General features: G+C 37.5%; 4 protein-coding genes across 5 annotated transcripts; 2 read left to right on the top strand and 2 right to left on the bottom strand.

Moving 5' to 3' along the window:
* Positions 1-3761: 3761 nt before the first annotated feature.
* LOC140771042 (protein LHCP TRANSLOCATION DEFECT-like) lies at positions 3762-4942 on the top strand. Its single transcript, XM_073112400.1, has 2 exons — positions 3762-4220; positions 4571-4942. The coding sequence occupies exons 1-2, from the start codon at positions 3930-3932 to the stop codon at positions 4826-4828; spliced, it is 549 nt and encodes a 182-aa protein (XP_072968501.1). The 5' UTR covers positions 3762-3929; the 3' UTR covers positions 4829-4942.
* A 421-nt stretch (positions 4943-5363) lies between these two features.
* Positions 5364-7359, bottom strand: LOC140770004 (polyubiquitin). Its single transcript, XM_073110946.1, has 2 exons — positions 7200-7359; positions 5364-6714 (listed from the first exon to the last, which is right to left on the bottom strand). The coding sequence occupies exon 2, from the start codon at positions 6712-6714 to the stop codon at positions 5569-5571; it is 1146 nt and encodes a 381-aa protein (XP_072967047.1). The 5' UTR covers positions 7200-7359; the 3' UTR covers positions 5364-5568.
* A 1463-nt stretch (positions 7360-8822) lies between these two features.
* LOC140770846 (homeobox-leucine zipper protein ROC2-like) lies at positions 8823-14039 on the bottom strand. The gene is made up of 12 exons (XM_073112154.1): positions 13434-14039; positions 12659-12906; positions 12454-12571; positions 12129-12317; positions 11551-11964; positions 11364-11465; positions 10721-10921; positions 10401-10575; positions 10043-10314; positions 9851-9946; positions 9364-9762; positions 8823-9242 (listed from the first exon to the last, which is right to left on the bottom strand). Exons 1-11 carry the CDS (start codon positions 13533-13535, stop codon positions 9385-9387), a joined length of 2295 nt encoding a protein of 764 aa, XP_072968255.1. The 5' UTR covers positions 13536-14039; the 3' UTR covers positions 8823-9242; positions 9364-9384.
* Positions 14040-20156: 6117 nt separating this feature from the next.
* On the top strand, positions 20157-21176 carry LOC140770819 (vascular-related unknown protein 4-like). 2 transcript variants are annotated; one of them, XM_073112105.1, is made up of 3 exons: positions 20157-20599; positions 20723-20785; positions 20856-21176. In XM_073112105.1, the coding sequence occupies exons 1-3, from the start codon at positions 20276-20278 to the stop codon at positions 21006-21008; spliced, it is 540 nt and encodes a 179-aa protein (XP_072968206.1). In that variant the 5' UTR covers positions 20157-20275; the 3' UTR covers positions 21009-21176. The 2 variants fall into 2 exon arrangements, with proteins under 2 accessions (XP_072968206.1, XP_072968205.1); XM_073112104.1 differs by having other exon boundaries at positions 20164-20614; positions 20856-21170.
* Positions 21177-23163: the final 1987 nt, after the last annotated feature.

Raw genomic sequence — 23163 nt, 5'->3', positions numbered from 1 at the left:
ATTTTTTGCATGCATTACTTAATGATATTTTTTTTCTTTTTTATTAAATGACTTAATTTAAAAAAGTAACGTGAGGGTATATATATAAATTATATATATTTTGAGGGATATACATACAATTATATTACTTTTGTGAACACACTATTTTTATTTAGATTATTTAGAATTATCTAGATATTATTTAAATATTCTAAAAAATTAGTATTCCGATCAGGTGAACCATAGTTGAAGAAATAACTCAATAACCCGATCTTTGACCAAGTCAACATTCGGTCCGATTATGATAACTATGCCCTAAAATTCCTAACCAAATAAAAACCCTAAACCCTCTTAAAAACACTAATATATTCTTAAACCATAATAAAAACCATAAACCCTAATAAAAATCCTAATAATACCCTAATAAAAGCCTAAACCTTAATAAAAGCTTTAAGAAACCCTAAATCTTAATAAAACCGTAAATGCTAATACCCTAAACCCTAAATTCTAATAAAAACCCCTAATTAAAATCCAAATAAAAACCATTACCGTAAACCCTAACAAAACCCAAAATCGTAAAAAAAAAAACACTAAACAAAAAAAATCCTGAACCCTAAAGGAGGAAACACCATACGTGGGCATAAATAGCTCATCATCCATGTCTGCTGTATCGTGCTCACTAATTTGCTCTTGCTCATAATCACGCCTGTTGATTCTCACATTTTGCATCTTTCAGATGCGCTATACGTGTTTGAAGTATTTTTCCCCTGCATGCTCCTTTTGCAAAGTAGAATGATCTCCATGTGTGCTTTGGCTGCCATTGGAAATTGTTCTCTACTGCATTTAGACCATTACTGAGCGTATTTTTATTGAATAACTGTTTTTCCCCCCCGTGAGGGTTGTGATTATACCTTTTCATAATTGAGTATGTACTTGTTATGATTCCTAAGTTTTCAAGATTGTTGAATCATGGAGACACATCTTAATCTGACATTGGTGTCTGGGACTATAGATTGTTTCCGAGGAAATAGAATCAACGGAAAGTAGATTTTCCTCAAAAAAGAGAAAAAAAAAATCATGGAAAATAGATTGTTTCTGAAAGCCAGAAGTTTCTTGGATGAACCAGCGAATAATTGTTTCCGTGGAAGTCACCACAATTTTGGAGGTTCGTTCAGGTGTGTCCTACTGGCATAGTTGATTTGTTTGATAATGCGGTTCTTGAAATGCTTTAGATATAGTAAAGACGGACAAATACTATCACATCCTAAGAATGCATCATTTCAGAAGTGAAAAACTCCAGTCTCAGCAATAGTGTGAAACACTAGAGATGAAATGAAACTGTTCCCGAGAATACAAGTTGGAGTTGGATGCCAGGATCTGACAATTATGAAATTGAAATTGAAATGAAAGAACTTCTCCTCTTACATGTTGGAGATTACATCGAGTAGCATCTGTGACAGATTCATAGCAGTAGCTCCTGGAAATGCTCTGATTCCCATTGGTTAGTCTTGCGGCGACTTCCTGACTGTAATTCTTGAGGTGGACGCTGCGACATCTACGGCAGAACAGATGCTTGGAAGGAACTTGCCTCTGTTGACTTGCTTCTTGTTGATGGTCACCCTAACAAAATGCCTGGAATCTCCACTGGCTGAGGCTTTGTCACTGCTCTGTGGCCTTGGTTTCCGCGGGATGAATGCCTGATGCTCTACTTCAGGTCTGCTGAAATACCCAGTTTCCTGGGCGATGAGGAACCCAATCGTCCCTCGGGTACCAATCTCCACTGGAGCGGATGCTGCTGCCATTATCACTGACCTCACACTTTTCTTGTGCTGATACTGCAGCTGCTTTTATGAAGCCGTGTGAGCAGTATGGATTGGTTATATTGGTTTGATAGGGGCACTGCTGTAATGCTTTGGTTGTTGAGGGCAAGGGTGTCAAAATTTGTCTACATGTGCTCTGTGGATCTGATATCCCCCCCTCTCTCTCTCTCTCTCTCTCTCTCTCTCTGATGAAGTTTTACTTCTCACAACATGTTGTTCACTATGATCTGCATTCTTACTATAATTAATATGTAGACATCTACTTTTTAAAGCTCTTAATGACGATCAAAGGGAGCCAGTTGTGGTTGCAGCATATGTTATTTATGATTGGGCCCGGGCTACATTGATATGTTGTTTCCATTCCAGCGATGTGGGTGGGTCTTCAGTAATCCTCTAAAATGGTTGACGTACGTACCTTTGTTTCGGATCACTGTCAGCTAATATCGATCCGTTTTGCCCCAAGTTTTTCATTCTTTGGAGGGGGTAAAAGTCGACCATCTAACTAACCAAATGAATGCTCGCTCCTGTATATATATATCTATATATCTTTTACTTAATAGAAGCAGGCATCTCACATTGTTGGTAATATGTGGAAGTTTACAGTATCTCTTCTAATCCAACAACAACGTTTTACTGCATTAAGTAGACCCTCTAAGATAAGTCCTTTTTTCTTTCATCATAGCATGATTTATACTATTGTGCACCTCTCTTCTCGCCAGAATCAGACGGGTTAATGCTTGATAAGATTGAGGCTTCGTTTTGGCTGTAGGAAAGAGAGGAGGGTTCATTTCCATAGCAACACCCATGCCGCACCCAAGAAGTGTAAGCATGAGGAGAAATGAGAGAACTTATGAGAAAGAACTACAATGGCACAAGCATAATCACAATACAGAAAACATATAAGTGGTTCATCTAAAATCAGGCTGCATCCAAGAAAAACAAATGTAATTCAAAGAATATGAGCTTAAGGAGGATGTTACCTCTCTACCACTATGAGCATAGACATACTAGTAAGAAACCTTTTTTGCTTGACCTCCCATTAAGTAAATCTTGCTTTCAAAGTTTCATATTCACCACCTCTAATTAGGCTTAGAGCTGTTAAACTAAGAAGAAAAAAAGTAATCCCTCAAAATCCTCTTGCTTACCAACTATTTTATATTTGGATAATACAAGCTCTCTTAGTATCACAAACTTAATATGAGAGTGATGTTGAACTTATTGATTGGACGTACTTGACCACTTCAATTTTATTCATTCAAATTTTATTTTTTTTATGTATTCTATTTTCAATACTAATTTTTATATTAATTTTTAAAAATAATTGAAGCCATTGAACCGCACGCGCTCATAATGAATAGTAATGCTCTCAACTTTTGCCATCGTATCCTGCCATGCCATCTTGAAGTTCTGAATACGCATGGGGCATAGCCATGCTTTTGAATATGTTATTGTGGTGGATAACATTGGGACAAGCAATATACAGAGATCCCATTCATCCATCACCAAAGGCGATAAATAGTGGGTAGGAAGCATATATTTCGGTATAAAAACAGTGAAAATTTCATTTTATCATAAGCAGAAACATGTCTAGCATCACTGATGGTAAATTTTCTAAAAAGTTAGAATGGTTATAACCTGTACTGCATACATAGAGGTCATAAGTGGATTGTCTCCTGACTATCTTTAATTCGAAACCTATATTCTTTTTAATAAAATGTCATAAAACTCCTTGATCCATCCTTATATTTCTTATTGGATTTTTTTTGAATAAAAATAGTGAAAACAATAACTATTTATTGTCCAAACATTAGTTTTAGTTCTCGGTGGTGTTCAGTTTTACCTTGTCACCTATTTTTAATAGTAACAGGCAAATACTTTCTACCGTAAGACTCTAAAACCGCCAGTAACGGCTACTTCAGAGCACCTAGATTCGAAGACCCCGCCGCAGTATTCTTTCCCTCCGAGACCTCTCTCTCTTGCTCTCTCTCTCTCTCTAGAATTTGTCTGGATAAAATTCATAGCCGAGGACCAATCAATGATCACTCCTCGCTATCCAATTCGACCAATTCTTCTCCTCCTCTGCTATTAATCCCCCATTTGGTTTTCTCGTCGACAGACCGACAGAGAGTAATGGCTTCAATTCCTTGCTCTATTCAACACTTCACTTCTTTTGAACCCACCGCCATTATTTCTACTTCCTCCAATCGTTCTACCAGGAGTCTAAAAACTCCATTCCTAGCAATCACAAGGAGGCTTGGTTGGCTCAAGGAGTCCAATCTGAGAGCCAAGGTGGGCTCGGCCATTGTGAGATCGAGAACTACTTGCTGGTTCCGTTTCGGAACCAGCGGCGTCGACGCCGAGGGTGCCGGCATCTACGGAAGCCAATCCCGTAATGATTTTAGCCACTATGATGTTGAACAGGTTAAATCATAAATCCTTATGCCATTCAATTTTATTTTTCAGTGCCGTCTGCTTTCTATTTTGCTTTGATATTTTTCTACTACTTTATTGTATTATTATCTCTATTTACTCCACAAGAAATGTAAATTAATTTTCATATAAACTTGTTATAACACTCCTAAGATTAAGCAATGCTAAATGTAAGTTGTAGCAAATACTGAAGGTCACTTGTGATACATTCAAAAATACTTATTATATCACATGATTATTACTTTTGTTACAAATTTGTTGACTCTTGCTTCATAGATCATCTGCAAAGTTTATTTATAAGACTTAATCTTTGAATTAATGTGCTTTTCTCTTTTATGCAGTACTTTGACTACATGGGAATGCTTGCTGTTGAAGGTTCCTATGATAGAGTGGAAGGTCTCCTAAAACAAAACATTGCCCCTGTGGATATCTTACTGATGATGGCGGCGTCCGAAGGCGATATACCAAAGATTGAAGAGCTTCTAAGGGCTGGAGCAAGTTATCATGTCAAAGATGATGAAGGCAAGACTGCTTTGGATAGAGCAGTTAGTGATGAGATCAAGCAACTCATACTTGAGTTCTCTGCTCAGAAAGTTTAAGACACTGTTGTTAGCGGTTGTAGTTGTACTGGTTCCAATTTTTTTCGGTCTAAGAGTAGTCCATATTTTCTCTTTTTACAAGATAAACAAGATTAGAGAGCATTAAAAACAATGAAGGAGATTCATTGGTTTTGAAGCATGGCTAGAAAGGGTTCTGAGTAGGATCAGGGCCAACCTTGTGGATAATCTTCGGTGCATAGTATAACAACCAATACTAATACAGTAATACTGCAAACCTGGAAGTTTTTCATGGATATGGAGGCAATAATAAGCACACTAAAAGCAAAATCCATAGTATAATCCTTCTTGAATTGAGGTCTAATCCCCATCTTGAACCTAACTTCTACTCTCAAATGTTGCACGCTAGAAGCAAGTCTTATTGGACGGAGAGAATGGAAGAAAATAGAAAAGAAGAGAAGACCAAGCAAATGTAAGTGAATAAGAGTTATCATTTCTGCAGAGCTGAAGAAAAATGAACACCTTAGTATAGCATTAAAGACCAAGCAAAGCTAATAGAATAAGAGATCAACACAAGTAATACTTAATATCAGCAACCATTTATTGTAACGCCATAACTTGTACCACCTTCCATAGATACTGAGTACACATTCACAAAGAAAGTCCCAGAGGAAGAACACAACTGAAACAGAAAGAAGAAGAGAGCCATACAGGCTTGCAAACTACACAGAACATGAAACAGGATGCCGAAATAGGCGCAGCGACAAAAGGAAGACCAGCATTTACTGGCCCCCACGGAGGCGGAGCACCAGGTGGAGAGTAGACTCCTTTTGGATGTTGTAATCCGCCAGAGTTCGTCCATCCTCAAGCTGCTTTCCAGCGAAGATGAGACGCTGCTGGTCCGGGGGGATGCCCTCCTTGTCTTGGATCTTGGCCTTAACATTGTCGATGGTATCCGAGCTCTCAACCTCGAGGGTGATGGTCTTGCCAGTGAGGGTCTTCACAAATATCTGCATACCACCACGAAGGCGAAGGACCAAGTGAAGGGTGGATTCCTTCTGGATGTTGTAGTCGGCAAGGGTGCGGCCATCCTCCAGCTGCTTACCAGCAAAGATCAACCTCTGCTGGTCCGGAGGAATGCCCTCCTTGTCCTGGATTTTGGCCTTCACGTTGTCAATGGTGTCAGAGCTCTCGACCTCAAGGGTGATGGTCTTGCCCGTCAAGGTCTTGACGAAGATCTGCATACCACCACGGAGACGGAGGACGAGGTGAAGGGTGGACTCCTTCTGGATGTTGTAGTCGGCTAGGGTGCGGCCATCCTCGAGCTGCTTGCCGGCAAAGATGAGCCTTTGCTGGTCCGGGGGGATACCTTCCTTGTCCTGGATCTTAGCCTTGACGTTGTCGATGGTGTCGGAGCTCTCAACCTCGAGGGTGATGGTCTTGCCAGTGAGGGTCTTCACAAAGATCTGCATACCACCACGAAGACGAAGCACCAAGTGAAGGGTAGATTCCTTCTGGATGTTGTAGTCAGCCAAAGTGCGGCCGTCCTCGAGCTGCTTGCCGGCAAAGATCAACCTTTGCTGGTCCGGGGGGATACCCTCCTTGTCCTGGATCTTGGCCTTGACATTGTCAATCGTATCAGAGCTCTCCACCTCGAGGGTGATAGTCTTGCCGGTCAAAGTCTTAACAAAGATTTGCATCCCACCACGAAGGCGGAGCACCAAGTGGAGAGTGGACTCCTTCTGGATGTTGTAGTCGGCAAGGGTGCGGCCATCCTCGAGTTGCTTGCCAGCAAAGATCAACCTTTGCTGGTCAGGGGGGATGCCCTCCTTGTCCTGGATCTTAGCCTTGACGTTATCAATCGTATCAGAGCTTTCCACCTCGAGGGTAATAGTCTTGCCGGTCAAAGTCTTAACAAATATCTGCATCTGTAACAAGAGCACAAACCACAGGGGTTAAGATAGAAGAGAGAAACGAGAAACAAACAAACAAAAAAAAAACGAAGGAAAATAGCAATATAATGCAAAACAGAAACAGACTCTATTACAGCAGACGACAGGAATAGTCACAGCAACCAACAGATCATCATCTGTGGATCTACAGATAACCTATCCACAGAAACCTCACATGACACATCAAGATAACGATCAATCTATACAAGATGTTCATACCTATAAATATATATGTATAAGAAAGAAATCTTGTTCTGCTAAAATCATAAGGCGGACCAAGCAGGCCACAGGATCCTCCTAAAATAATTCAGATCAGAACAAAGCAACAACGAAAACCAGCAAGCAGGCTTGCATACAAATATTACCCTTGGATTAGATCTATGAGCACGAACAAGATCATCGATCAAACAAAACAACAATGAATAGGACTACCAGATATTTCGCGAGGAAGAGAAGAATACCTTGAAAGGAGATGTTGGAGAAGCTTCAAGTTTCCGAGAGAAAGAAGATTAGGTCGACTGAGGAGAAAGGGGGGCACCGAGGGGGTCGATTTAAAGGCGCCTTCCCATGATAGGATAACTACAGGTGAAGTTACCGCCATAGAGGTCTGAGCAATGAGCCGAAGCGACGTGCGATGTACGTGGTGTAAGCGTAGACGGCAAGAAACGTGAGCTGTGGGAGCGGAAGGAAGAGACCGGGTTCGATGAACACCATGTGTATGTCACGCGAAAAGAAGAGCAGAAAAGAGCGCAGGTTCCACGAATTGATCTCACTCACGCAAAAGAGCAAAAGAAGAAATGATTTGCGTACCCCCTCAAATCACAGTTTTCTTTTTTACTAAAATAGACCGAATTTATTTAACAAATAGAATCTAATACACCGTAGGTCTACCAAAACCGCTAAATATTTTCAGCGATTTTATCGTTAAATAAATTTTTTAAAACTACTGAAAACTAAAATTAAAATATATATATATATATATATATAAAATACTAAATTGATTAGTATTTTAGGACCAGTTGATTAGTATTTTAGGACCAATTTGCATCCAACACCTCACTTTTCATCGATTTCATATTTACAACCAGCAATTTTTATATTAATAAATCGAGCCATGCATTTTTTCCAAATATTAAATCCATAAGCTCAAGTTAACTATATTATAAAAATTACTAAAATACTTTCACCTAATCTTCATACTTTACCTAACATCTTTCTCAATAATAATAAAACAGTAATAATGATAGCTAACTTATCCAACCAAACTTGAGCAACACAATATAAAAAAAAAAATAAACAATACATTTTGGGGGTGGGGGGAAGAGAACAGAGAACTGAGACTGAGGAGAATAGAAGGCGGAAGAGAAAGGAGTTGGCTGACTCACCTTCAATTTAATTTTAGCAGGATCTAATTTGGCTTATGGGATTATGGCTAAATAATAATATCTCATTATGCCTAAAAACAAAAAAAAAATGAAGGAAGATAGCTTTTAGATTTTAGATGTTTTAAAAGAAAATTGTTTGAAGTAGACAAAATATTTCCTTTGTTATGTCATTTACTCAAAGAGCATTAGCATTAATCTAACCTAAAATATTTTATATAAATATTTAGTAAGATATAAGAGTCAGTTTGCGAATCTTAAAAATATAGGATATATGTTACAGATAAGTAAAAAGAGAGTGGTGTTAATTTTACAAACTAATTGTAAGATTTCACCTCCCTGTTTAAAAACTATATCCACCTTCTATAGAAATCTCTGGATGTGTACTTTTGCCAAAAGAAATAAAACATTCTGATTATTTACCAAAGGAGATGACTTTAATAGATCTGAAAATTAGGCTGTTATTCGAAAATTAACTATTTTATTAAGGGACAATAATCTGTTGACCCATAAATCAACATACTACTATCAAATATTCTTGATCTTATCTTTTTATTATGTATACTATAGTGTTCTTTAATTATCAATACATCGACCATCTATATCCTGACTGCATTACTTGTCTTATACCTGATAAGAACAACACATACATATCAAGGATGATTCAACTTTGATGCCAAAGTAATACGAATACGAATAGGATGATCGATTCAACTGCATGATATCTATTCAAACAATTGCAAAGCCAATATGAAATATCATAAGTTTATAACAACGTGGTCATCAACACTTCATATTAACTAATTAAGAACAAGAGACAAAGACGTCAAGGCAAACCCACTCAAAACAAACACAAACAAAGTAGGAATTCAAATGCTGGAAAGGGTCACGAGCGTGTCTCAAAACTGAGGGGTAGCAGCAAACAGAGAGAGAGAGAGAGAGGAGAAGTCAATGCCCGAACCAACCGCCCTTGCAACATTTAGAGGTGGTGGGGAGTGCTTGCAGTTGAATTTTGCTCAAAAACAAGCAGACTGACGGAAACCAACACCCAGTTGGCAAGTAGAGAGTATGAGGTGCGTTCTTGACTTCCCAAGATTAAGCTCCAAGCTCAACCCCTCTTGGCTTCAATTAGAGAAAAAAATTATCAGGAAAATAACTGAAAACAATATTCCTAATCAGTTGTAATGTTCTCCATCAAGTGTACTAAACTTGCAAGAGTTTCGAAAAGCTAGCATGAACTCACCACTATAGATCTTGAGGCGGATCAACCGGCACTTTCTCCGGTGACTGCGGCCTTGATCCTCTCAACTGTGCACGCAATGAGACTATTAACCGTCGCGACCGACCCGAGGGATAGCTTTGCGGTCGGGACCGAGTCGACTAAGATCTGGAACGCGACCGTCAGAAGAGACCCGCCGCCGGAGCCAACGTCTCCTACCCCTCCTCCACCTTGCAGTCCAGAGGGCCCGTCGGGGAGGATGGCGAAGCCTGAGGGCAGGAGCGCGACGTAGTCTGGGTCGCCGCCGTTGAGCACGACATTCATGGCTATGACATCCACCGGCGCATATATGACGTAGGAGCCAGTGGGATCAGTGCAGCTCTCTTGAAGTATTAGCATGTTGCTCTGGTTCGAGTTTGTACTCTATGTATCAATGACAACATGACATGCATTATTGCAGTTAGTATAGACATACATGTATGAAGGTAACTGTTGCTGATACTAGACTTACATTGACACGAAGGAGAGAGACACAATTGCCGTGATCTCGGCCGTTAGCAATGTGAGCCATTTCCTGAACTACACCACCATTGGAGAGGATATCCCACTGCAGATGCACGGAGACAAATTCTTATACCACTTACTTGGAAAGATTGCTTAAGCTCATAGAAGACTGTGACTTTATTCTTTTATGCTTTATTACCTCACTGCGAGTGCTCTCATCTCGGAGGAAGTCGAAGACCCTCTTGGGCGAGACAGGAAGCCAGAAGGAAGTGGCGGCATTGAGGACGATACCGGGAGGCCTACCGGGATCGTCGACGCTCTTCCGAGTCATCACTCGCACGTCCTCTGCGCCGCTGCCGGATAAAGTAGTCCATTGATGTGTCGTCGAGGCCGTCACGCCGCCGCAGAAGCTTATAACCATCCTTTCCGCCAGCTTCAGCATGCTCTTTCTTCCTTCTGGAGTTGTTATAACTGCAATTTTGTTATCATTTTAGTATGATCACATATCTTTACTCATAAATTTGATGCTCAAAAGTACGATTAAAAGTAGTTATTACCACCGATTTCTCCTGAGGGGATGTTAGTTGCCATAACGCTTGCGAGACGCTCGCATTGGCGATCCAAAGTACAGACCCATCGCTTTGCACCGAATGCTAGGCCTGAGTTTACTAAGGGCTTGTATATGGTGTGCACTGACCTATCGTCTACTTCAACATGCTCAACCCAAATAACCTAATTTAAGACACATAAAAGGTATGTCAAAGTAGCAAATTGACACTTTAATTTCAAGGTCTAAAAAGTGATTTAACCTTATTGCATATAACAAAAGATCAGAGAGAGAGAGAGAGAGAGAGAGAGAGAGAGGAAGAAACTTTACCTTAGAGTAACCATTTGGCATTTCTTGAATTAAGCAGCCTGATGGCCTCCTCCTGCATCTTGCTACTGGGGTAGGGCGTAAACTATCCAAGGAAACATCAACTACTGCCCAGGTTCCATCTCCATGTTGTTTGCAGTACCTCGCAAACAAGCTCTCTCTAGTAGGAACAAGAGGGGAAGGTACTTGGAATTCTGCTGACATCTGAATCCATCAAACATTAAGGCCTCGTTAAGTTAGAAATAAGGAAAAATTTAAAATAGGCATTCCTACTTATTATTCCGAGGTTTTATTTTCAAAATAATTATTTCCTTGTATACTTGTATAATAATATTTTTAATGTGATATGGAAGTGAAGAAATAGATAGAACAAATGTCTACGATATTTTATGAAATTATGATAAATATACTTTAATTTAATATAAATTAGATTAATGAGGTAGATATTAAAGACAAATTAGTAATTAAGTTAGCGTGCGATATAAAATATAATCTTGATAAAAAATATTCATATTCTATAATAGGATTATCATAATATTTAACAATTATTTAAAATAAAGTGTTGCATTTGAAGTGAAGTTTTGCTTGAGATCTCTTTTAACTTTTTAATTGAATCGATCGAAGAAGACTAAAAACAAAACTATACCACTTGCAAAGCTCCATTATAGTTGCCTGCAACTCCTGTTGATAGAACTTCCAATGTAGTAGCTCTTGACACGATGCTAGAGAACGCTGTGCTCCACTGGTTCTAACATTGGAGACAAAAATAGATCAATGGTGAAAGCTTACATAATTATATATGTGAAAAAAAGAGAAAAGAGAAGTTATCATACCCCGTCCATTAGTATCTCAACAAGATTGACATGATTCATTATGACTACCGCCGTCTCGCGCGACGCCTCCGATTTCAGGCCGAACGGCCTCGGCCCGATCCCTCTCGGGAACGTCCGTACATACTCCTCCTCGTTCAAGTCCTCCGTGGAGTTATCGGGGCTCGGATTCCACAGCGGCTCCCCAAGCTGGGCCATCCTGATGAGCTCCTCCATGGCGGCCACGGCCAGCTCGATCACCACTGGCTTTTCGATCTCCGCCTGGCCTGACACGCTCCTCAGCAGATCCCCGGCTCCGAACACGTCGCTTTCGATACTGGACTGGACGCTGAAGCCTCCAACGCCGTGGTCTAGCGCCGAGCGGTTAGTAATCGGATTCGGGAGGTATTTTGCGGCGATCCCAGATATCCTATCGATCTTTATCAATATAAAAGAATATTGTTACATATCATGCATTACAAAACTCTTAGCTCTTGATACCATGCAATTGGCCAACTACTATAAAAGCATAAACTTTCAGAGGATGGTGATTTTATTTCCTAATGCTCTAACATAGAGAGATGAACTCGGCAAATTTATACCTCTTCCCTTAAGCGAGCATTCTCGATTCTAAGGTGGTGTTCGTCGAAGGACATCTCGCCGAGGGCGGTGGGGCCGCCGCAGTTGGGGCACGAGGTGTTGCTAAGGACCTCCTTGTACCTCATGTTCTCGGATCGGAGCTTCTCGTTCTCTGCTCGGAGTTGACTGTTCTCGTGCCGCTCGTGCTGAGTCTATATATATACATATATATATGTATGCATAACAATTAACATAGAGAAGAAGAGGAATTAAAGGATTAGCTATACACCAAGAAGCTTTCTTTCTTTTTCTTTTTCTTTTTTTGTTTTTTTAGGTAGAGATGAGGACCTTCATTTGAGTACGTTTGTTTTGAAACCAGAACTTGACTTGGAGAGGCTCTAATCCGAGCTCCCGGCTAAGCTCCTTCCTCTGCTTGTCGTCTGGGTGAGGGCATTCCTTGAAGAAACTGAAAGGAAACAGTAGGGGTAACATAACTGTTGTTGTTTCAATATATATGCTTATCCAAAAGGAATTAGGATTAGTATTAATTTACGCTTCCAGCTCTTGGATTTGGTGCTGCGTGTGGCGGTGATAACGCTTCTTCCGCGGCCGCTGGTTAAGGTCTTGCTCGTCGCCGGAGGCGCCCTCGATATTGTCGCTTCCTGACTTGCTCTCGAATTCGCCCTCTAGGGCTCGAACCATCTCGCTCTCGGCCGCCGCCGTCGTTTGCGGCATCTCCACTAGCTGGTGCTGGTGCTGCTGGTGTTGCAGTTGGAGTTGTTGGCCTTCTAGTATGTTTGGCTGCAAAAAATAATATACAAAAAAAATTAAGAAAAAGAAGGAAAAGAGAGTTCAGCTACATCTTCCTTTTTGTTTGTACTTCAATTTGTAGGTAGTTTTGATTCATAAAGGGAGAAAGGGAGATTGAGAAGTGAAGAAGATAATACTAGTAGAGATATCTCTTAATTAAGAGAACCCCTCTCTCTCTCTCTCTCTCTCTCTCTCTCTCTCTCTCTCTCTCTCTGAAGTAGTGTATATGTCTTCTACCATTTTAAGTTCAAGGAAACATAGAAGTCACCCTCTTTAGCCCTCACACATTGTAACCTGACGTTTCATCTCTCTTCTCTCTTTATACTTGCTTCCAATGATGATTTATCTGAAATGGCCCAAAACACCAACTAATCCAACCCTAATCCTTGAAGAGTAGTAGTAATTAGTCTTATTCCCAGTGCAACACCTAGGCCTTACAACTAAAGATCATCTACACAAACACTTGCAAAAGAATTAAACGAGAAATAAGAAAGTACTAAATTTGTATACTTGCTCACCTGTCCAAGGGAAAGCGGGGAGGAGCCGTACCCTGCGGCGCCGTTGTTTCTCCCCATCATCGACGACATATTTCTTGCCGATATCATGATCCCTGCAGGCATAGTTCTCTCCACCAAACCCTAATTCTCCTGCACCTCTCCTTGCTCTTTATCTCTCACTTCTTCTGTAAATTTACCTTCCTTTGAAGCTGGGCTTAGTACTTATATCCTTTGATGGCTCTTGAAGGTGCTAATGGCCGGTGGAGTAGCACAGGAGACTAAGCTTGAGATAGCTTCAAATATTTCCCACAAGACAGAGAAAAGAAGGAGAAGACATTAGATATTTATAACAAGAAAGAACCAACTCAGATCTAGGAAAAAAGCTCCATTTCCTTAATATTCTCTTCCTCCTCACTTCCTCTTAATTTTTGAACAGCAAAGAAGAAAAAGAGAGAGAAGGAAGCAGTTCTTAGTGCATGCACCAAGGAGAGTAGGGTGGTCTTGGAGAAGAAGGAAGAAGAAGAGTAGCCATTAAAGAGTTGGAGGAGGTGGAGAGAAGAGGAATAGGGGTAGAGGAAAGGGAGAGGAGAAAGAGGAAATTGATGGAAAGGTTGTGGGCAAGAGGAGTTATTGCAGAGCGTATTGATCATTTATGATAGGGTGGTGTTATTGCCTTAGGGAGAGAGAGAGAGTATGGGTGCTTTAAATTCTTCCACAAGATTGGTATATGGTGAAAGCTCTGACGTCTACCAAACGAAAAAAAGAAAGATTACCAAGTAGTATTGAAGTTTACCAAGTCACACGCTTAGAGGTATATATATATATATATATGCCTCTTATTCCTAGATACATTTCTAATTTACATACAAGATTAGGAAGACAGCATGACTATTAATTGTACACCTGCATGTTAAACTTAATAAAACTAAGAATGACTAATATTTCACGATCGATTTTTGTTTATATTTATGTTCTCATTTTATGCGAATGAAATTAATTTACACAAAATTATTTGAACATGATTGCAAGAAAATGATAGTTTTATAAGTAGAAAGATGCATCAATAACAACCACATAGCTGTTTTGAATAAATCATATATACTTGGGTATAAATACGTCTTCGTAAGCATACAAATTTTCCGAATCTAAGCAATTAATTGCCCTCAATCTAATTTAAAAGACTAATCATATAACTAGAGGTGTTTCTATCTAATCTTTTGAACTAAAGTACATTTAATTGATTAGCCACATAAGAGATGTATCTCTTGTGAGATAAGAAATAAAGGTATGTCTTAGAATGAGAGCAAATAAAATTACTTCCTACTATGGTTCTAACTATGCAACTATGATTCATAACCATTTCTAAAACAATCAACTAGAGGCTATTAAACCTTACGGCATTTTAGAAACTGCTAAGCAAAATACACTAACTGAGCCAGTCACAATGATGATTAATATTCCTTCATTTTATCCTCTTTCTCCAAACTTATGAATGCTTATTACATTAGGAATGGATTACTATTTGACAAGGTGTAGCTAGTATGTAGCACTACAACTACTCGTCCAAAAAACTCTAGAATCCAGAGAAGTGGAGATGTCAAATAGTGGCTATCATCTATTATCATATTTATGAGAATCACAAGATCTTGTTTAAGGTATTAATTGCGGTATAGATAATATTAAAATGCTCAAAAGGGGACATTAAATGACATATTTTCTAATACTGGGAAATGTCCTTTCTTGATTTAGGTTCAGACCCAGTTAATCAAACAGAGATAAACTATTCTTCCGGGATGCCAAACGGATAATAAATCGGGATATTATCATATTAAACAATGTACATTTTTAAGGCTTCCCCTAAAAGTTATATTGATGTTGGATTATTGAAATATAAAGGGGCAATTTTATGGTTTCATTCACATCATCCGCAATTATTGAATGGATAGATTACAAGGATGTGAATTCCGACATCTATCAAACTCCCATGTATTTATCTACATTTCCTCACTTATGAAACTTTACATACAAGAAAGATAATCTAGTATTCATACTCAATCCTATAACTTGATGCCTGCCAAGTGGATGATATAACCACATTGAAATGAATCTGAAACAAAAAATCTTCATTCTTAGACTGCTGGTATGGTTGCAGGTGCCTTTCATCTATAGTTTAAATGAGACAAGAGTAAATTTATTAGTAGATATATTTTCTCATCTCAAAAAAGAGTTTTTTTTAAAGAAAGAAAGAAAGAAAGAAAAGGAAACCAAGTAGAACTTGAGACCCTTGACAAGAGACTCAATTCGGGCCCTCTTCCAAACCCAACCCAATCCAACCATTAAATGAGGTTGAGCCCCATTTCCATTTAATGTCTCTGAGCAACACTGCATGGGTTGTGTGGACAACAACCTCATAACCATTACTCACATTCATACCTCTCTAGCATTTAGAATTTCAGAATGCGATAGCTTTCTCTATGGTGTGTGTGTGCTTTGATTGGAAGTAAAGGAGGAAGTTAGTTTATGAAGAGTAGTTATAACTTAGTTAATATTTAATAAAAAATTAGAAGTGTAGCTATAGATATAATATTTTGAATTACACGCCACTTCTGCACGATAAAAATGTATTACATAACAAGACGATAATTCTTATTTAAACCAAAATATATTACACAAGAAAAACATTTATAAGGGCACCACAAAAACTTAAAATTTTATTCGATTTGAAGCTGAGTCTAAATTTAATTAGCTGGTCTTATTTTTTAGTCTTAATTTTTTAAGAATAAATTTAGTTAAATTATAAAAATAAAATAAAAAGATGTTTAATACTCAAAGCTAAAAAGGCACAGAGGATTAATAGTTATAATAATTAATAATCAAATTACGGAGAAGCAGAGAAATTGACTTCTAGATTCATTTCTCCATCAAAACATTAATTTTTTAAAAGACGGTCATTGTAACTCCATACTCCCCTCAACCAAACTCATTATAAATAGGAAAGGGGTCCCACATAAAGAAATTATTGCCTCTCCCACTACTCTACACGTGTCTATATATATATATATATGTCATTAGTCATGACAGTATTTTTTTAAGGTTTTAGAATATATTCCTTCAAAAATCTCTTATTTGTTTGTATGCCCTCTGAAGTAGTTCATATTTACATTTATAACCACCCCCCGGCCCGGAAAATACATATTTCTTTTGCATATATATCCTTTAAAAAAAATAAGAAATATTTTTTATTCTAGCTTGTAAGTATTTTTAATTGAAAACAATTTTATGTTCTTTTTATTAAATTATTCAAAATTGAAAAATAAATTAGAAAGAATAAGATTAATTTTAGAATAGATTTTTATTTTTATTTTTCTCAAAATGAAGTATTCAATCTAGAAATAATTATTTGTATATTTATTTATATTCTGAAATAATAGTATAATAATTATTTTTGATGTGATATAAAGAATAAAAGAATAAAATATTTATGTTTTATTTTTTAAAAATTATCATGAGTATATTTTTATTAAATATAAAATAGATTGATGGAATAAATATTAAGAGTTAGTTAGTAATTAAATTAGTATAATATAATATATAGTTTTAATAAATAGTGCTTATATTCTACCGTTTAGCTATTATTTTAGAATAATAAAAAAAATTATTTCTAAAGTGAACGGAGACTTGGAGATGTACACAATTGCGAAAGAAAACCTATTTTTATCCACTAGATTAATTAAGAGTAATGGTATGCTCCCAAATATTTTACAAATATTCTAGGAGCAAGATATATGGCATCATCTTGTCCATGATAGTTTTGTCTCTCCATTCTATAATTATCACCGTTAATGGACAAGACGATGCAACGTGTAGAACTTTTTGTGGACATAGCATTAGCCGGTGATTAATATTATGGGCGAGCATAATATTAATCTATGGACAGACAGCTACTTGACAAGAATATATTCAAACATGTTTGTCGTCTTCGACCAGCTCCCATTCCGGGAGAGAAGCCTGAAGTATTTACTGTGAAATTATAAGATGATCTACTTGGCTGAGTTCTTAATTTAAATACGTTATTTTCCATGTCAATGGAGGTCGCCCAGGAAGCCAATTAGGATGTGGTTTTCATAAAAACTGGATAAGTTCTCGAGTTATCCTCTTGAATACTAAAATTATCCATTTCTCCTCCCAAAGAAATAGCCTCAGAAGAGGTGCAGATGAGGACAAGATAACATTATTCGAGGTTGGTCCCACTTTGGGGATAGGTAATAATTTCTTGAAAACCTTTTGTTTTGCTATGTGTGGATACACCACAGGTTTAAGTATAATATGGCAGCTATTACTTGAAATCTAGATCATGAATAAGAGAAACAACTTCTTAATTATACATTCTAGAACTCATTTTTAAGATGAAGACAAGCTGGAAGTCAATGTTTATGTTAACAATGGACCTTTCAACTTACAACCAACTGATGGTGATGTTGTGATACTTATCTTTCTTGCGAGGCTGCTGCTGATTCCAATTTAGACCATTCTGCTATGAATACTGACCTGAAAGTGAGACCTCATGGCCTTTAATTGGTCAATCTCTCGAGCTCCCAAGGTATCATGGAAGCTTACAGGAAAAACATGGATTGCCTCCTATTTCAAATTGCCCACTGGCTCTGGCTCTGGCTCTGGCCCTGGCTCTGGGTCAGGATGCATCTTTATACTCTGAAAACAACAAGAACAACTGACTGCATTGAGTTTCATAAACACAAGGTCTTATTAGTCATATGAGCTACTAATTTTCTAGAGAAACCAAGTATACATCACCTATTTGTCATTTGCTAACTAATTTGAGCATGATGGTATTGCTATCATAACGAGATCCAAAAGACTAAACCTTACATTATCTATTGATGAAGTGATGATATGTGAATCCAACTCTTAGAAACTATGAGCTGAGCCATGTCGTTCAGCTATAAATATCCATCCTAGAGCAAAGGCCGCGTAAATAGGATTATGAACAATGGCAGTTTGAATTCAGATGAACTCTGTATTCAAGTTCAATTCTCTTTCAATTCTAGTTTCGTTCGTGTGATGTCGTAATGTAAATTTTATTTTTTTCTACGAAAATCCCTACTTTAAATGTATGCAGTTATTATGGAGAGCCATAAAGAGAAAAGATATTATAAATTGAAATGTGCCAATAACTCGTTCCTACCTTGTTGGGTCTCACACTCACTCCCCTGATCCACTTTAAGACATACTTCATATCAAAAAGGAGTAATAGCTAGATTTATTGAAGTATATATGTTGTTGTTGGTGAGAGTCTCTCATGGTATGATTAAATGATCTCACTAGTGCACATAGTTATGATAGTAAATGCTGCAATATTCAAAGGGACCAAGGAAGAAGTCATCAATAGAAATGATATTTAACAGCATTGGACCCTTTCTCCATGAGTCTTAAGAGTCCGAATACAAAGGAATTATTTGAACTTCTATTTAAGAGTCAACCATGCTATAAATAACAACCGACCTTGATCATATGCTCTAAATCCATCATTTTCAAAAACAGCATGGGAAAGAGTATGATACATGAAGACAAAAATTAAGAAAAAAGTGAGGAGGAAAAGGTGGAAAGATGTTCTGATTAATGGGCTACTAATCTTGAATTATGGCATCTAATGTAAGGGGAGTATTCATGGAGTGCTAATTACAAGTATAACACGAATAAAAACAAAGGCTTCACAAAATGGTTTAACACAGTAGCATATGTGCAAGGTGGTGTGAAGTATGTGAACAATGAAGACTGGCTAAAGAGTCAGCTACTTCCAGTGTGGAACCATTGACACCTTGGTCCTTCCATAGCCACTTCATAATTAAATGTAAATTTAAGTCTCACTGTGCCCATAATTTAAAATGTTCAATTTCCCTTTGGCCCAAATGACTATTAATTCTGGATCTTTGGTGGGCTTTCCATTTGTCAAAGTTACAAGTTAATCCCTTCTATTATCCCTGTAATTTCCTCATACAACTCAATCACTCAACAATCCTTTTCTAGTTTCTATACATATCCTTTTATATGTATACCCTTTATCTATAGTTTTTGCATCGATGCCCTTCAAGTTTTGTTTTAACTATTGGAAGTTTAAATTTTAGTAAGTTAACAAGCGCAAAGACATATATATTCTTAATTAAAAAGAATATATGCAAATAAGAATAAAAGTAATTCTCTTCTTATTTTACAATTAACTTCATGGAATTCCAATCGTCAGTTCTATTAGAGGGATATTTTTATGGTATGTATGCAAAAATCAAGTGTTTTTGAGTGATATATATATTTATATATTAATTTTAGAAAATTGTACAAATAAATAAGTTATTTTAGAAGGTATACATGTAAAAAAAAAACACCAATAAAATCAATCCTCTGCTTGTCAAGCTTACTACCGTTTGGTTTTAGCTTATATTTCCCTTGAATGCATCTATACTCTTTTCCCTAATAATAGGGGTTTGCATCTATATTATTGGCAAATCTTGGATCATATATTGTCATATATTGTTTGCTAATGAGCTGAGATTAGTTATCAGAACAGGCAAGAAAAAAAGGAATGCATGTAATATAGTTGTCCAATCACAGTAACTTTGCCCATTTAACTGACTGTAATTGTTGATATGCGTTTTGATACCACCCAATGCAACCTCTCGAGAAAGTATGATTGAGTATAAAACTTTAGATGCTTACCTACCCCACACTAATTCTGTATACTCTAATCTTTCATCAGATGCTTCCATTCACTATCCACATCTTTGAAGTAGTATATAAATCTCCATAACTCTCCTTTCTAAAGGTAAAGCCCACCATCTCTCCCACCTATCATGGAAGACTCAATCCCCTCCTCCATGAAGAACCCCATTTGCTCCAAGGAACTCAGTGCTGCAGCAGAGGAGAGTGGCTGGACCTTTTACCTTGAGGACTTCTTGTCATTTGAGAATGAGGAAGCTGCTCCAAGTAACACCTCTTCCACTATTGGTGGTGGTGGTGGTGGCTCTTCCATGGTATCCGACGCCGCTTCTTACGTCGCATGGAATCCACCGGCCCGGGTCGGGACATCAGATTGTTCCAAGAAGTTGAGCTTCAGGAAAAAGAAGGAAAGGAAGGCCTCGGTTGATGACTCTTTGGAAGATACTGCTAGTTCTCCTGTTAGTAGCCCTAAGGTTTCTGTTTCCTAACAATTATTTCACTTGCGTTGAAATGAATTTATTTCTGTATTTAGACTGTTTTTTTTTTCTTTTTTGGTTCTAAGCTGGTTGCTTTATAAGTAGGTAAAAGACTATGGCCATATGGATATGAACACAGACAAGAAAGTGGATACAGAGATTTTCCAGGTAAGTTATATGCACATACTATTGTTTTGCCTTACTTATTAACTCTTGCTCTTCTATTGTGTTCTTCTAGGAGAAGGGAAATGACTGCAACAACTATAAAGAAACTGAAACCAGTGAGATTGGTGAAGCGAGTGTTGCTGAGAGGGGATATGGATGTAATGAACTGAGGAAAAAGGGACTTTGCTTGCTCCCTTTGTCTACTTTACTAGACTATCTTGGATGAACTTCTAATTCTTTGCCCAAAGTCTTTTCTCTCTCTCTCTCTCTCTGTCTCAGAATGTAGATGAACATTGTATGCATACATACATGCATATACAATACAAAAATATAGTATAATTATGTTTTTCTTTTTGTAAATTAGTAGGTCTATGTTAGTGGCTAGTCTACCTTTGTTAGGTTAGATATCACTATAATTGTTAGGTGATAAGTCTATTCTATCGTATAGGATGAGTTACTCATAATTATATATCCATTATTACAGGAATGCAAAAACGAAGAAAATAAGCATTAGGCAATGCATTCAGACCAACAGATTTGATATAATAAGGATAGGAAACTACCTTCTTTAATTCTAGTCTTCACAAAATTAAGCAAGACATGAGGATCAAATCTAACTCAATCCAAATAAATAAATAAATAATTGAAGCTGTTTTCACCTCAACTCTATAGAAAGGAAGAATCTAAATTTCCAGTGGAATGGCCTGAAGAAAGCCTGTCCCCAGTGTCATCTTCAGCAACATTTTTTCCAATTCAAAATCGGATTAGACCTCTCTTAACAATATGCTTCATCAAGTTTGGTGAAAAATGTTGTCTAATTAATACAGTACGAAGGACCGAGTACATTGAACCAAAGATCAGCTAGTATATATCAGGAATTAATTGGCGTTAATTGGAGCTAATCTGAAAAGCGAACTAACCTCTTCATCTGAAGTGAACACCTATTTCTGATATCTTCCTTAATTTCAACTTAATATAAAAGTGAAAAGCTTGAGTAGATTGAGTGCTAACAATACGCTTGTTAATTCATGTTAGATCTCAATCTTTTGAGAACTCCATTCCTCTTGCAGTGTCTCAGCCTAATGTTGAATGTCAGGAATCCTTCTAAAACATCCATCTAACAGCGAATCTAATCACGCCTAATTGACTACGACTGAACATATAAACTATATATTCACGAGACACAAGATTGATCCATCACATTTCCACACGATTAGTAGGAGGATTGACCATTTCTGTCCTGGCATATGCACCCAAGATTGGTTGATAACTAAGTATTATAATACCACACTACATGTTTCGATAAGGAAATAACGCAATATGAAAATTGCCTGCCTTTAACTAACCGAACCGATGTCAAATTTTTATATCCTATGAGAAACAGAGAATAATGCACTATAGTTTGTCACCCACTTGCAGGAGTTGCAACACAATTAAAATGAAAAGGAAAAGTAGGAGGAAGAAGAGACTCACCCCATGTGCAAGGGCATAGCAGCAGTTGAGAACGAATGACTTTGAGGTCTTGGAATTTATAAAGACATTCCGTTGGAGGACTAAATTTTCCAAGTTGACTCTTCTAGTAGCAGAAAGTCACCTTCCCCACCCAACTTCACAATCATGCATGATCTGATGCAGACTGCATCTGAATTTGAATTGGGTATCATAAATGCACCATGGTATCTTCCAACACCAACGCCTAACAAATATTGAAAACTTCATACAAAGACATAAGCAATATTTACACAAGTCTAGAGTTAGAAATCTAATGAAAATGTCATAAGCCTTTTCCTGACTTTGCTTATTCAGGTATATAGGAATAAAACATGATGATCTCCTTTAATTTCTTGAAGAAAGAAAGAATACACATCATGTTGTTGGAACAAACTATGAGTACTATGAGTAGTTAGTCAATTTCTTCTTTTCTTTACTGCCTTACAATTTTGATAATCTCATTAGCCATGCTTCCTTTCAATGATGAGCTAATGATGGTCTTCTTCAATCAAATTCAGACCGTGGAACGTCCTTTGCTGGCATAGCATGGGCAAAGGACTAGTGAAGGGACCAGTATGTATGCATGTGTACTGTCAATATATAGTTGGACTTCTTCAACATTTACACCTTGCATGTTTGTGGCATCACCCTTTTAATTTAATCACTAGGAACTGATTGTACGATTCTTAAGTTTGATAACGGGAGACCAACTGAGGTTATGCTGTAACATAGGATTAAGATAATTAAATCACAAACTATATGTCATAGTTCTCCACAACACAACAACTTAAACAAATGGCATTTGGAGTTAATCGACTAGTATCTCTGTTCAATGTATGGATCATCACAGTGTTTGCTGAAGCATATGACTACCTAAGAGGAGAATTATA

This window comes from Typha angustifolia, chromosome 11 (assembly GCF_048772165.1).
Source record: "Typha angustifolia cultivar Huaian chromosome 11, ASM4877216v1, whole genome shotgun sequence".
Classification (NCBI taxonomy): domain Eukaryota; kingdom Viridiplantae; phylum Streptophyta; class Magnoliopsida; order Poales; family Typhaceae; genus Typha; species Typha angustifolia.
Note: the sequence above shows the minus strand (reverse complement) of the source record. Positions and strands in the feature narration are given on the sequence as shown.